The sequence below is a fragment of the Lasioglossum baleicum genome, chromosome 11 (assembly GCF_051020765.1).
Source record: "Lasioglossum baleicum chromosome 11, iyLasBale1, whole genome shotgun sequence".
NCBI classification, from domain to species: Eukaryota; Metazoa; Arthropoda; class Insecta; order Hymenoptera; family Halictidae; genus Lasioglossum; species Lasioglossum baleicum.
This window is the reverse complement of record NC_134939.1, coordinates 13,337,676-13,348,925: the sequence shown is the minus strand read 5'-3', so window position 1 is coordinate 13,348,925 and position 11,250 is coordinate 13,337,676. Positions and strand designations below refer to the sequence as shown.

At 41.0% G+C, this 11,250-nt stretch overlaps 2 protein-coding genes across 2 annotated transcripts; one reads left to right on the top strand and one right to left on the bottom strand.

Annotated features, from left to right (window-relative positions):
- Window positions 1–137: 137 nt before the first annotated feature.
- On the bottom strand, window positions 138–1,519 carry LOC143213592 (uncharacterized). Its single transcript, XM_076433601.1, has 4 exons — window positions 1,038–1,519; window positions 689–964; window positions 422–600; window positions 138–339 (listed from the first exon to the last, which is right to left on the bottom strand). The coding sequence occupies exons 1-3, from the start codon at window positions 1,081–1,083 to the stop codon at window positions 572–574; spliced, it is 351 nt and encodes a 116-aa protein (XP_076289716.1). The 5' UTR covers window positions 1,084–1,519; the 3' UTR covers window positions 138–339; window positions 422–571.
- A 2,352-nt stretch (window positions 1,520–3,871) lies between these two features.
- Window positions 3,872–10,880, top strand: Kr-h1 (kruppel homolog 1). Its single transcript, XM_076433214.1, has 3 exons — window positions 3,872–4,685; window positions 7,152–7,926; window positions 8,362–10,880. The coding sequence occupies exons 2-3, from the start codon at window positions 7,174–7,176 to the stop codon at window positions 9,124–9,126; spliced, it is 1,518 nt and encodes a 505-aa protein (XP_076289329.1). The 5' UTR covers window positions 3,872–4,685; window positions 7,152–7,173; the 3' UTR covers window positions 9,127–10,880.
- Window positions 10,881–11,250: the final 370 nt, after the last annotated feature.

Below are 11,250 nucleotides of genomic sequence, written 5' to 3'. Positions count from 1 at the left end.
CTCCAATTTCTCTGTCGGTAAAACAGTGAACCTTGACTCACGAAGGACAATAAGGTATCAAGTCTATTCTTCTATTTTGTTTATGATACGACATTTTTATAAGTTTCATGACTAAGGGATGCGATCTCTACTAACCGTGAGTACACGGTTGATTACTGCTTCATCGTGGGAAACAACCGATTAGCATTGACTTCAGATTTAAATTTTCTTCGTTTCCTTTTCTTTTTAAATAGCGAGCAGTTCAGGTCAGTTTTACAAAAGATAAAATTGATCCACGTACCAGACGATGTATATAATTTGTTTGCTCGATTCTGTAGCGCAAATATACACTGAAACATTCTACAATGAAAACATACTGTAGATTCATAAAAGAGAAAATAAAAAAAATGATTTTGTATATATATATATATATGTATACGACCTTGAAATATACTACACGGCGAGGTGTAGTCAGCGTACACGTGGGACGAAGTCATTGACCTTAAGAATACTTTCCACTTTCTACATAAATACGATCACGTTGGTCGACCTCGTTTACTCATTCCTACGCTTCCCTTGTTCTTGTCTACGATCACAGGTCCATTATGATTGATAATGGACCTGTTAATATAATAGAAGTGATAATAATATAGTACCTGTCTCTTTCCATTTAATGTAAAAAACAGGATAAATGTATATTCATACATACGAGTACAATAAATGCTGTAGAAAACATATATATCCATTCGTTTATTTCTACTATCACTCTGTACGTAATACTGTAGTCCCCCACTACTGATTTCTCTATGATACCTTATCAGGCAAGCGTGTGAAAAAGGAAGCGTTCGATTTGTTATAAATATCAGCACGTGGACCTGCTGACGAGTATAGCAGCCTGTTAGAAAGAAAGAGGTGTCCTTCGTTCCTTTTGCCATTTTGGTTTCAGCACGATCACGAGTCAGTTCTGAGGTTGCCGCTGGCATAGCTTAAAACAAGTCGCGTTGAGATTGGTCAAGGTACGACATCGTTCTAGAGTTGATTGCTACCTCAACCCTTACCCCGCCGGTCTTCGCTCCCCGCTCTACAGATTTCTAGTTGGTCCATACCCCCACCATTACCGTTCAACCTCTTCTATCTTCGAACCCTCGTTGATCTCACCGCGTCCCCAACATTGCGTGTGTTTGAAACCACGTAAATCGTGTTGACCCACGTGTCTTCACAGGACCGTGTTCCGCGACCGTAGAGCGTCGTGCTTTAAAAATTTCCAATAAGTTTAATTATCCCTCGTCCTTCATTTTTCAATATGTTATTTTTTGATTATGGGATATATTAATTTCTGTCATATCGTATTCCCATATTTAGGCGGTATAAACCTCGACACAAAAATTGATAACTTTTTAAAATAATCATATTTTTATTTCATCTGAATATGCATTACGATAATAATTCATTAATTGGTACACTTCTCGTTACAGAACTGGCAAATGAGTTACCAGTGGTACCTACTTATACACGCAATTGCAACTTCAAATACGAATCTTATCTACGTCTATGCGAATGACATTGAACGTTGTGTAATGCGTTATATAATACTCTAGAATGTTTATTGCTGGGACCATTTACCATCGATACATACATTTTTAGTTTGATTGTGAGATGGTAGACAGTTTTCTATTTTTTATTATCTATTTCTAAGTACACGTGTCAACGAAGGACGATATCTTAATATGTATCGCCGATTACTGGAAAATAGTGAACGAATAAAATGTAAACGCTTATTTGACGCTTGCCGAGATCTCGAAGCTCTTCAGAGCGATAGCCTTGTATATTTTCCTCGAAGCAGCTCCCATCGAATTAAATATGTGCCCATAATTATGAAAGTGGTCCAAGTCAAAATTAAAAAAGAAAGTCATTACTAAAAATGTCATATTTTAAAAAATGAACCGTTAGATAGTGCATATTATTTCAACATTACATAGAACTCATTTAGTGTGAATATCCTTTCCCTTTAAATGTCTCGAAACAAGAAATACAGTCGGTCACAAAAATATTGGGACACTGTTAAAAAGACGATAACTTTTGTAATATTGGACCATGCGAATTGAACTTTTTTGGAAAGCAAGAGCAATTAGTTTACTACAGGACGTGAAAAGAAATTTTTTCAAAAATTGCAATAGATCGCAATTGTAGAAAAAATACTAAAAGTTGCATTTCACAACATTTTTATGTGGGCATATATTGAAAATTTAAAGAGTACATTTTGTAGATCTGTGTCGATTATATGCAATGTGAAAGTTTTATAGCAATCAGTTGATGCGGGGAAAATGACAGGCATTGAAAGATGCTGAATCCTCAGATTTATTGCAGTTACAGGCCGAAAATCATGAAAAATTGCAATTTTCACCATCTTTAAACGTTTGTAGCTCATTGCAACGTCGACCGATTTTTACGAAATTTTCAGAATATGTTTAGTTGACACAGATCTACAAAACGTATTTTTTTAAATTTTCCATATAGGCCCACATAAAAAAGTTATGAAATGTAACTTTTAGTATTTTTTCTACAATTCCGATCTATTGCAATTTTGTCCCAATATTTTTGTGACCAACTGTACATATATGACTACGTAAAACCACTTTGATAATTATGGTCACGTAGATATCACTCCTTTTCTAATGACGATGTAATTCATCTAAATAGAGAAAAACAATTCAGTCCGAGTCTGCCGCTCAACCAGAGAGCATCGCGAAATATATATTGCTATATAATAATTTTTAGACTTTTCTCATTGACATTCTATACTATCGTACCTTACATAGGTACTTACTAAAAGTTCTTATATGATTTACTAGGTAAGTTTCGCTAGGCTTTAACATTATCAGATATAAAGTACATATGTAGCAGCCGGTGTGGTTGCCACTGTTTCTGTGTCCATGTCGAACACAGACAAGCACAGCTCAGGAATACATATTAATACACATACACAACATTGAACGACGAACGACACACCGTGGCTGTCGTTGTGCTGGCGCACGCGGCGTCCAATGCCCTGCTCGGAGGCAGTCGTCGTGGTTTCTACCCGGCACACGTGCACCGCTCGCACTGGGTCATTGCTCTTCTCCGTTCGAAACCAATATCGTTGCGGCGCACGACACTTGTCCCAGGCATGACCACGACGCCGCCGAATGAAATTTCGTCGTTTCCGAACAGCTTGCATTTAAAAGGAAGAAGCCAAACATTTTGTCTAACTACGATATACACTACTGTGCAAAAGAAAGAAGCATCCACTATAATTATAAGATATAATGACAAACAATATCTTCATGTAGAAATTGTATTGTACAATGATTGATTTATTGCATTTAAAGTATTAGATAATCCGCAATAACACATATATTCTCAGAATTACTCAATTAAACAGCGGAATCCTTTTTCAAAAATTACTGTGTTCTTATTTGATTTTTTACGCTTTTCTATTAAATATGGCCGGGTGCGTCTTTCTTTTGCACAGCAGTGTATGTATTACCAATGCAGCCGTAACATGTTCTTTTATTCATATCGTAGATAATGTTTATTTATCTCTAAACGCCGAAGCTGAGAAACGACAAAAACACTGGAACAAAACGTAGACATCATTATTATTCGTTTATATGCACGTCATCGAATAATGAACAGTCGTGAGTAAAAAATTGCTGCACCATTATTCAAAGTATTGTTTATATTATTAACCATGTTTTATGATTTTACGAATTTATGACAACAATGAGTAGGTGTAATTTAAAACAGTAAAAATATTAGAAGCATTGAATAATATACTGTTATATTATTTTCAGTATTGTACGAGGTATTATGTCAATTTCATTTCCAGCAAATGAAAAAATCATACAGAATGAAATTATTCTAAGCCGGCAAAAAGTTTTAATATTCGAATATATATTTAAACAATAAATGGAAGGTGCTACAGAGTAAGTGGACGCCCAGCAGAGCCCTAAAGGTTGACACCGTGCGATCAGAAAATAAATTGTTCTTTCGATATGAATATTCCGAGCAGTGATAACGAATCTGCGATTAGAAAAGCTTATCGGAAGGTATCGTGCCGTGTCGTGGCGTTACGCACGCGTGTATAGTGTGTAATGTATAGTATCTATGTAGTGATATAGTGTATTGTGTAGTACGCGACCGTTCGCGTCCGCGTCCCTATAGACCGGAGATATTTTCATCTTCGTCTGTCGGCGCGGCGTTCTCCGTCATGCTCTTGACGCGAATTGCGGGGTCGGCAGAAACCACGACGACTGCCTCCACGTGCTGCGAAAAGCACTTAGTCGCCCTAAATTGTAGGTCGGCCGTCGTAGGCGCTGTGGTGGGGGTAGCGTGCGTAGAGGGGCGAGGGTCGAGCGCGGTACTTCGGCCATGATCGATGATTTCCGTCGGCGCTCGGCACGGCCAGGCGGTAAACATTGCACAGTACGATTGGCCGTGTCCTGAGGCGGGTCCTTTGGTTTTCAAGTTTGAGTTTTTTGTCGACGTTCAACTGTGAGAAGTGACAAACGTACGCGACATGCGTTAACGGAGACTTGTGCGTTCGTTTCCTACATTTTTTTTCTGTTATTCCAACAACCGAATTGTGCTGGCCTGCAGAACAATGGGAAGAAACGTGGTGTGTATCGACTACGCGAGGGTGTAAGAAGAACGGAAGAACGGCACAGGTGGGTGAATTTGACGTTTCTTCGTCTCGAACTCTCGTCCTCGTTCGATCTCCAATCGTACTTTTCTCGAAGCTCAAAAGAGTCCAGATGAAAGTTTTCGCGTTCGATAGAAATTTCGCGTCCTGTCAAAATTTCTTACGAAGCTCGACAGAGTCCAGATAAATTCTCTTCGATCTTCTGCTGTCCTGTCAAAATTTCTAACCTATCTCAAAGTGTTCACGACATGAAGTGACAGTCAATTTTGAAAAAATGTATCGCTAGGAAAAATTACCGGTAGTCGACTGGTCGACATTTCGATGAAGATACTCGCCTACCGGGAACCGAATAAATAATATTCTCGAAAGAAATGATTAGATTACAGTACGTAATTGAGATTGATATGGTTACCGAGAAATTCGCTAGGATGAAACGTGTAGGTGATATGTTGAAAGAAATATTAGGAACCGTGGTAAATTGCGACGATTTTGATTCGACGGTGAGTCTCCTTGGCCGCGAACTTCGGTCGCGTTCGAAACGTTGTTTTCGCAATCGATTGCGTTTTTATATTCTCGAGGTATCACGTAGCAAAGAAAGAAGGAGAAGTTCTGGTATACGCGAGAAAGAAAGATCGCGATTGATTCTCTTAGAAGAGGCGATATGTATCGTAGTCCGTGATGTAACTCAACGTCCTTACTGCGCTGCGAGTTGCACGAGGTCGGTGATCGCTATAAAAAAATGCGGCGAGTGCACGTGGAGGCAGTAGCAGGCGGTTTCTGCCGTCGCGTCGCGGCATTGCACCACCGCCGACCACGGCGACCGCCTCACGGACTCGCGGAGTGAGACACGCGCGTGCAGGTTCAACCCAGCCTTAACCTATTCTGAACCGACGACCTCGTAGGAACGTGTGATCAACATCGGGCTTCTTCATTAAGCCTTCTGACTTGTTTTCAATAAACCTTGCCGATGCTTCAAAACGGCATCGCCGAATAAAATGCTGAAAAATACCCCGAACCAAAAATTGACTTTTGGTTGGACCCCTACCACAAGGGTACTTTTCTTCTGTTCCGCTCGACAAAAAATTACGGAAAGATTCACGAACAGTCTACCCAATGGCACACGCGACAGTAAAGTCAATTTCAGAATTTTTAAAAAATCCGCAAGCATAAAATTGCCGAATTTATATCGAAGTTTGCAGAGTACCACGTACATATTCTTTTTCTGACTTTTCACAGTATTTCTTCCTTTTATTCTTACGAATTTCTAGAGTGTATGAGAACACTGTGTTTTTAGTTGGACAATAAGCGATTCTCGTTACTGACCGATTATGCGATATACGTAGCGAACTAGTTTATTATTATCGCAGCAAGCTTGAACTTGTGGCGTAACAGGAAATTCAAATTTCATCGGTGGAAAGTGTGCAGACTGCAGACAGTTGATTTTCTTCTGTTCGTTCCTGTTGGTTATCAATTTTGTTGGTTGGATAGATTCTATCGGAGGGAATGAACTTTTATTTTCCTATTCCCCTTGGGCAGACAAAAAGACGAAAAGGGTCGAGTATAGCAGGTTCGTGAGTCGATAATACACGGTTTATCATAGGCCCAGTAGAATCGAGGGATCGGGGATCGGGGACGATGTCGATGAGAAGTTGCAGGATGCGCGTGCGTGCACGCACGGGGCGTCGCACGATTCGTGGGCGTTTTTTTGAACCTCTAAGGGCGAAAGGTGGGGAATCGAGTAGGCCGTGTTACCCTAACGTTTCGGATCAGCGCGTATCAAACCGTTTACATACAGTTGCGTTCGCTAGTGGTGGAGAACTATCGATAGTTTTCGATAGTTGGATCTTCAACTATCGATAGAGATGGTGTGCAATATATTTTGTATAATACGAGCCATTATTTATTTCAATTTCATGTATTATATATCAGTATCTAATAATCATGAGTTATCGTTAAGGAAATTAAAAATTGAACATCGTCCTCTTTAATTTTATATTAAAAACAATTTGGAGTTCTGAATTTGGAACATTTACAATGAAGTTTGAGATTTCCATCATCCATATTTGAAGATCGATATGTATTATGTATACAAAGACCAGTGAAGTTCGATCTTTAATTAGTTTTATCGGATTTTAGCAATATTTGTCGAGTAAAACGATTACCGATTTTCGTATGAAACAAAATTATCTGGGAAGTTTTGATCGAGAAATAACCAATTTTATACGGACTACACGAATCAAAATTTTCGAACCGAACATATCAAAAATTGTTTCGCGGTATTTAAAAAAAGAAACGCAAAATTATCTGGAAAATTTGGTTCGTATTACAACCAATTTTATACGGACTACGCGAATCAGAATTTTCGAGCCGAACATACCAAAACTTGTTTGGCGGTAATTTTTCGAAAAAAAACGGCCACGAATCGTATATACATAGAATAGAATTGATAATCGATTGATACCGAATCCTAACTTGCAGAATTCCGTTTCAGATTTCTAACTTGATACCGAAGAATGGTTGGTTATTATCAAGTAGAGCCGCAATCGAATCCAAAAACGATGTCAATTATCAGCGAAGTGGGGAATTTGGAGCCCGTAAATCCAGTGAAGAGTTTGGTTTGTAGTCCAGACTTGACCGTGTACGCGTCTCCGACTTGCGGGTCCGAGACTCTGTCGGCAAATGCCGAGGAAAAGCCGTACCAGTGTCTCCTCTGTCAGAAAAGCTTCGAACAGAAAAACTTGTACCAGAGCCACCTACGCTCGCACGGTAAGGACGGCGAGGATCCTTACCGATGTAACATTTGCGGGAAAACATTCGCGGTGCCAGCGCGGCTAACAAGACATTATCGGACGCATACGGGCGAGAAGCCGTATCAGTGCGAGTATTGTAGTAAATCGTTTTCGGTGAAGGAGAACCTGACCGTGCATCGTCGTATTCACACAGAGGAACGACCGTACAAGTGCGACGTGTGCGGGCGCGCTTTCGAACACAGTGGCAAGTTACACCGGCACATGCGAATACATACCGGTGAACGACCGCACAAGTGCACAGTGTGCTCGAAAACGTTCATCCAGAGTGGACAGTTGGTAATTCACATGCGCACCCACACCGGGGAAAAACCGTACGTCTGTAATGCTTGCGGCAAGGGGTTCACGTGCTCAAAACAGTTGAAAGTTCATACGCGCACGCATACCGGGGAAAAACCATACACCTGCGACATCTGTGGCAAATCCTTCGGTTACAACCACGTATTAAAGCTTCACCAGGTAATTTACATTCGGTAAATCTCAAACAATTCTCGGCTAAACTACCGAAAGTCGGTCGAATCGGATTCAGCGAAAATTTTTTATAAAAACACGTTTTCCAAAGGGATTTTTTGGGACGACATGATCATATTCAAATCAAACTGAGGATCAAACTTGTGGATATCCTGCCCCCTCACTGGAGATGGGGATGGATTATATTGGGCTCCATGAAACATGTTTTTCCTCGACAATTAAGCAAACTTATGTACTTTGTTCTATACTGCATTGTTTATAATGTGGCACGGAATGCTGAATCCGATTTGATCAACATCCGGAAGTTCACCCTACTGTTCGTCCACTTTACGGCCAACTAAAACATTCGAAACTTTCAAATGATGGCGCGAAGACAAGCTTGGTATTACAAAAATTCGCAACATTATTCTTGAACTGTTCTAGGTCGCTCACTACGGCGAGAAGGTCTACAAATGTACGCTTTGTCACGAGACCTTCGGCTCGAAGAAGACGATGGAGATGCACATAAAGACGCACTCGGACTCGTCCGTGACTGGTTCTCCGCGGGACTCGCCGATCGAGCCAGAGGTCGAGATCTCGCAGGGGTACAGTGTAGGCACTGCTAGCGACAAGGAGAACCAAAAGACTGATGAGCCAAGCAGAAACGACGACACTGATGCCGCCGCTGCTTACAACGCACCGCGGGATTTCACCTACTACATGTATTCCAGAGAGCAATATTCGCAACCGCTCGTGGCGCCGAACGAAGAGAAACCGTTCCAGCCGACGCCGGTTGTCCCGATCGAGCAGTGTCACACGTTCATATACCAAGAAGTCTCGCCGACTTACAATACCTTTGGAATTCCGAGCAACGATTTCGTCAGCGACTGTTCTTCCCTGCTGAATCTTCCCGGAAACGACGCACGCAGACGGGTCGAAGCTGCGCTCGAAGCTGTTGAAGAGGAGAGGCAAAGGGAGTACGGGATCAGAGTTGAACGGGAACCAATGTTGACACCACCGAGCAGTAATCCCGTCAGTCCAGTACCATCGCCGGATCCTCTCGACCTGGCGATCCCCGTTCGAGAAACGTTAATTCTTCCGCCGAGGAAGAGGTGTAAAATGATCCTAGAATCGATGGAGAGCGAAAGGATCGGGTTCCTCGCGTCTCAGAGACAGAACTCTGTTATTCAATTCGCCAAGGCGTCATAGTGGAAGATCTAACACTTGTTTGTGGTGAATTGGTGATAAGTTCGCGCGCGACGTACGGTAAGTCGAAGAAACTCCCCTCGACTGTGTAGCCGAGGACTCGCCAACTTCCCATAGCACCTCGCTCAGACTCTACTCTCGTTATCGTTGTCCACAACTTCCCCAGCTGCCGAACCACGGGCAATTGTTGCTCTGGACATCCGCTGCTGGACACGGCTCTGCTTGCTCTCTGAAAGAAAGTCGAGCGAGCGGATTCGGTAGTTACGACAAGAAGAGACAAGATGCTCTCGCAATTACGGACGAGGTTGTTGTTTTGCGCCGCAGCTCTAACAACCACATTAATCAAGGAAAGTCTTCCGAACAAAGACTGACCGAAAGACAAGTCAGAAATGTTTCTAGTTTCAACCCTGTAAAGGCAAAAGGAATTAGAGTTTCATATTCGCCAAGGTCTGCAAGGCACCAGCAAACTGTATCTTTGCAAGGTTGAAACGACTTTTAATTCTCGGATATTTTTACCAGTCAACCCTTTGCACTTGAATTGCCATACCATTGTTCGAAACAGTCTGAATATTATCAAATTCGCCTGTGTTCTATGAATTGTAATAAGCTCAATTCTCGATGTGCACAATGTAAAAAAGATTACATAAAATAAAAATGATCTGGGTTGAAAGAATCGTCTTGATTTTCGAATTAAAAACGCATAGGCTTTTTTACAAAAAAATTTCAAATATTGCATTGTTGTACAGTTCTGAGCTATGTTTAAAATTTCAAGTCTCTAGCTCATCGAGAAGTTAGTTTAAAATCAATTGCAAAATTTGTACCGAACAAACAAACAGACAAGAAAGCGAGCTAATAAAAACGTGGTAAAATGACTTTGAGTCTAAAGGGTTAAACGTATCAATGGTAGAACACCGCACGATACTTTCCGGAACCAATAGTCCGCAGTTTGAGCCGTTCGTAGAATATAGAAGCATGCAAATGAAACATTTGCATTCTCCTGTATGATCGAAACCGATTCGAGTATTTTGAAAATGCACGTGCCTCAGAGTGAATGTCGCTGCACACCTTGAGCCCGCCAGCCTATTTCAGGATTGAAGCCGTTTTCTTTAGCGGTGCAAAGCAGCAACTCAATTGCAAAATTGTTCGATTGTTCGAAATGTAACCGGGAAACGATCTATCAGCGTCTCGAGGACGAACGCCAACTTTAAGCTAAGCAAAAGCCGAGGGACAAACAAGTCCAAGGATCGCGGAATCATTGTCGCCAAACAATCGAGTTCCCGTGGACTTTTGTCGCGGAAGAAAGACGCGGAAAGAGTTGTAATTTGTTTTGCTTTGCTTTCTTCGATATTTTGCTGGCGTGCTCTGCGTCATTTCTTTTCTTGTATTTCACGTAACGTGTACGTGTCCTCAGATATGTGTGTGAGTGCGTGCTTGCGTGTACATATGTATATGTATATACGTATATATGCATGTTAAGCTGCTACGGACGAGCATAAAAGTAACGAACAACGTGAAGGCCTTGGAACGAACGTAGTCGAGACTGGTTCTCATTTTAGGAAATGCGAGAAATCTTTCTCTTTCTTTCCGCTGATCTTTTAAAAAGCTAAACTCTTACTTTGTTACGGAGTACGCGATTCGTTTTATAAACATTATGAAAATATTCTAAGAAATAGCTCAAAACCATAATCGAACGTTGTCTTTTGTTCATCTTCGATATCTCGCGCAGGAGATTTTTTAAAAAATTGACATGGCCATAGGTGTCGATTAGTTCGAAGGCTACGTGACTCTTATCGAAAACAACAAAATTGTTTTCAAAATGTTGAATTTGAACGTAGTATGTGTTTTGTGTATCGTGAAACTTTTCCGTAATTTTGATCGTAATCGATATTCGTGTAACAAGTATCCCAATTTCTTGCCAAAACTAAAAAGACTGACGCCAGTCTCACATACATTTTTGTTCGAGCGTGACAAGCTTCCCACGAGACGTGGTTTAATTGTTGTGGTGTATAAGCTCTGTAACAGATCGAAGTGATATTAACCCTTTGCACTCGGAGCTATTCTAATGGGAAATTTCCATTTTATATGATTTTTCTGAATGTTATCGATGTAAAACTGATATAATACCTC

Coding starts and splice junctions, on each gene's coding strand:
- Kr-h1 (XM_076433214.1), top strand. CDS start 7,174: ATGGTTGGTTATTATCAAGTAGAGCCGCAATCGAATCCAAAAACGATG. Junction 7,927..8,361: donor ACGTATTAAAGCTTCACCAG/GTAATTTACATT, acceptor GAACTGTTCTAG/GTCGCTCACTACGGCGAGAA.
- LOC143213592 (XM_076433601.1), bottom strand. CDS start 1,083: ATGGACCAACTAGAAATCTGTAGAGCGGGGAGCGAAGACCGGCGGG. Junction 965..1,037: donor GGGGAGCGAAGACCGGCGGG/GTAAGGGTTGAG, acceptor ACTTGTTTTAAG/CTATGCCAGCGGCAACCTCA. Junction 601..688: donor CTACAGCATTTATTGTACTC/GTATGTATGAAT, acceptor TTATATTAACAG/GTCCATTATCAATCATAATG.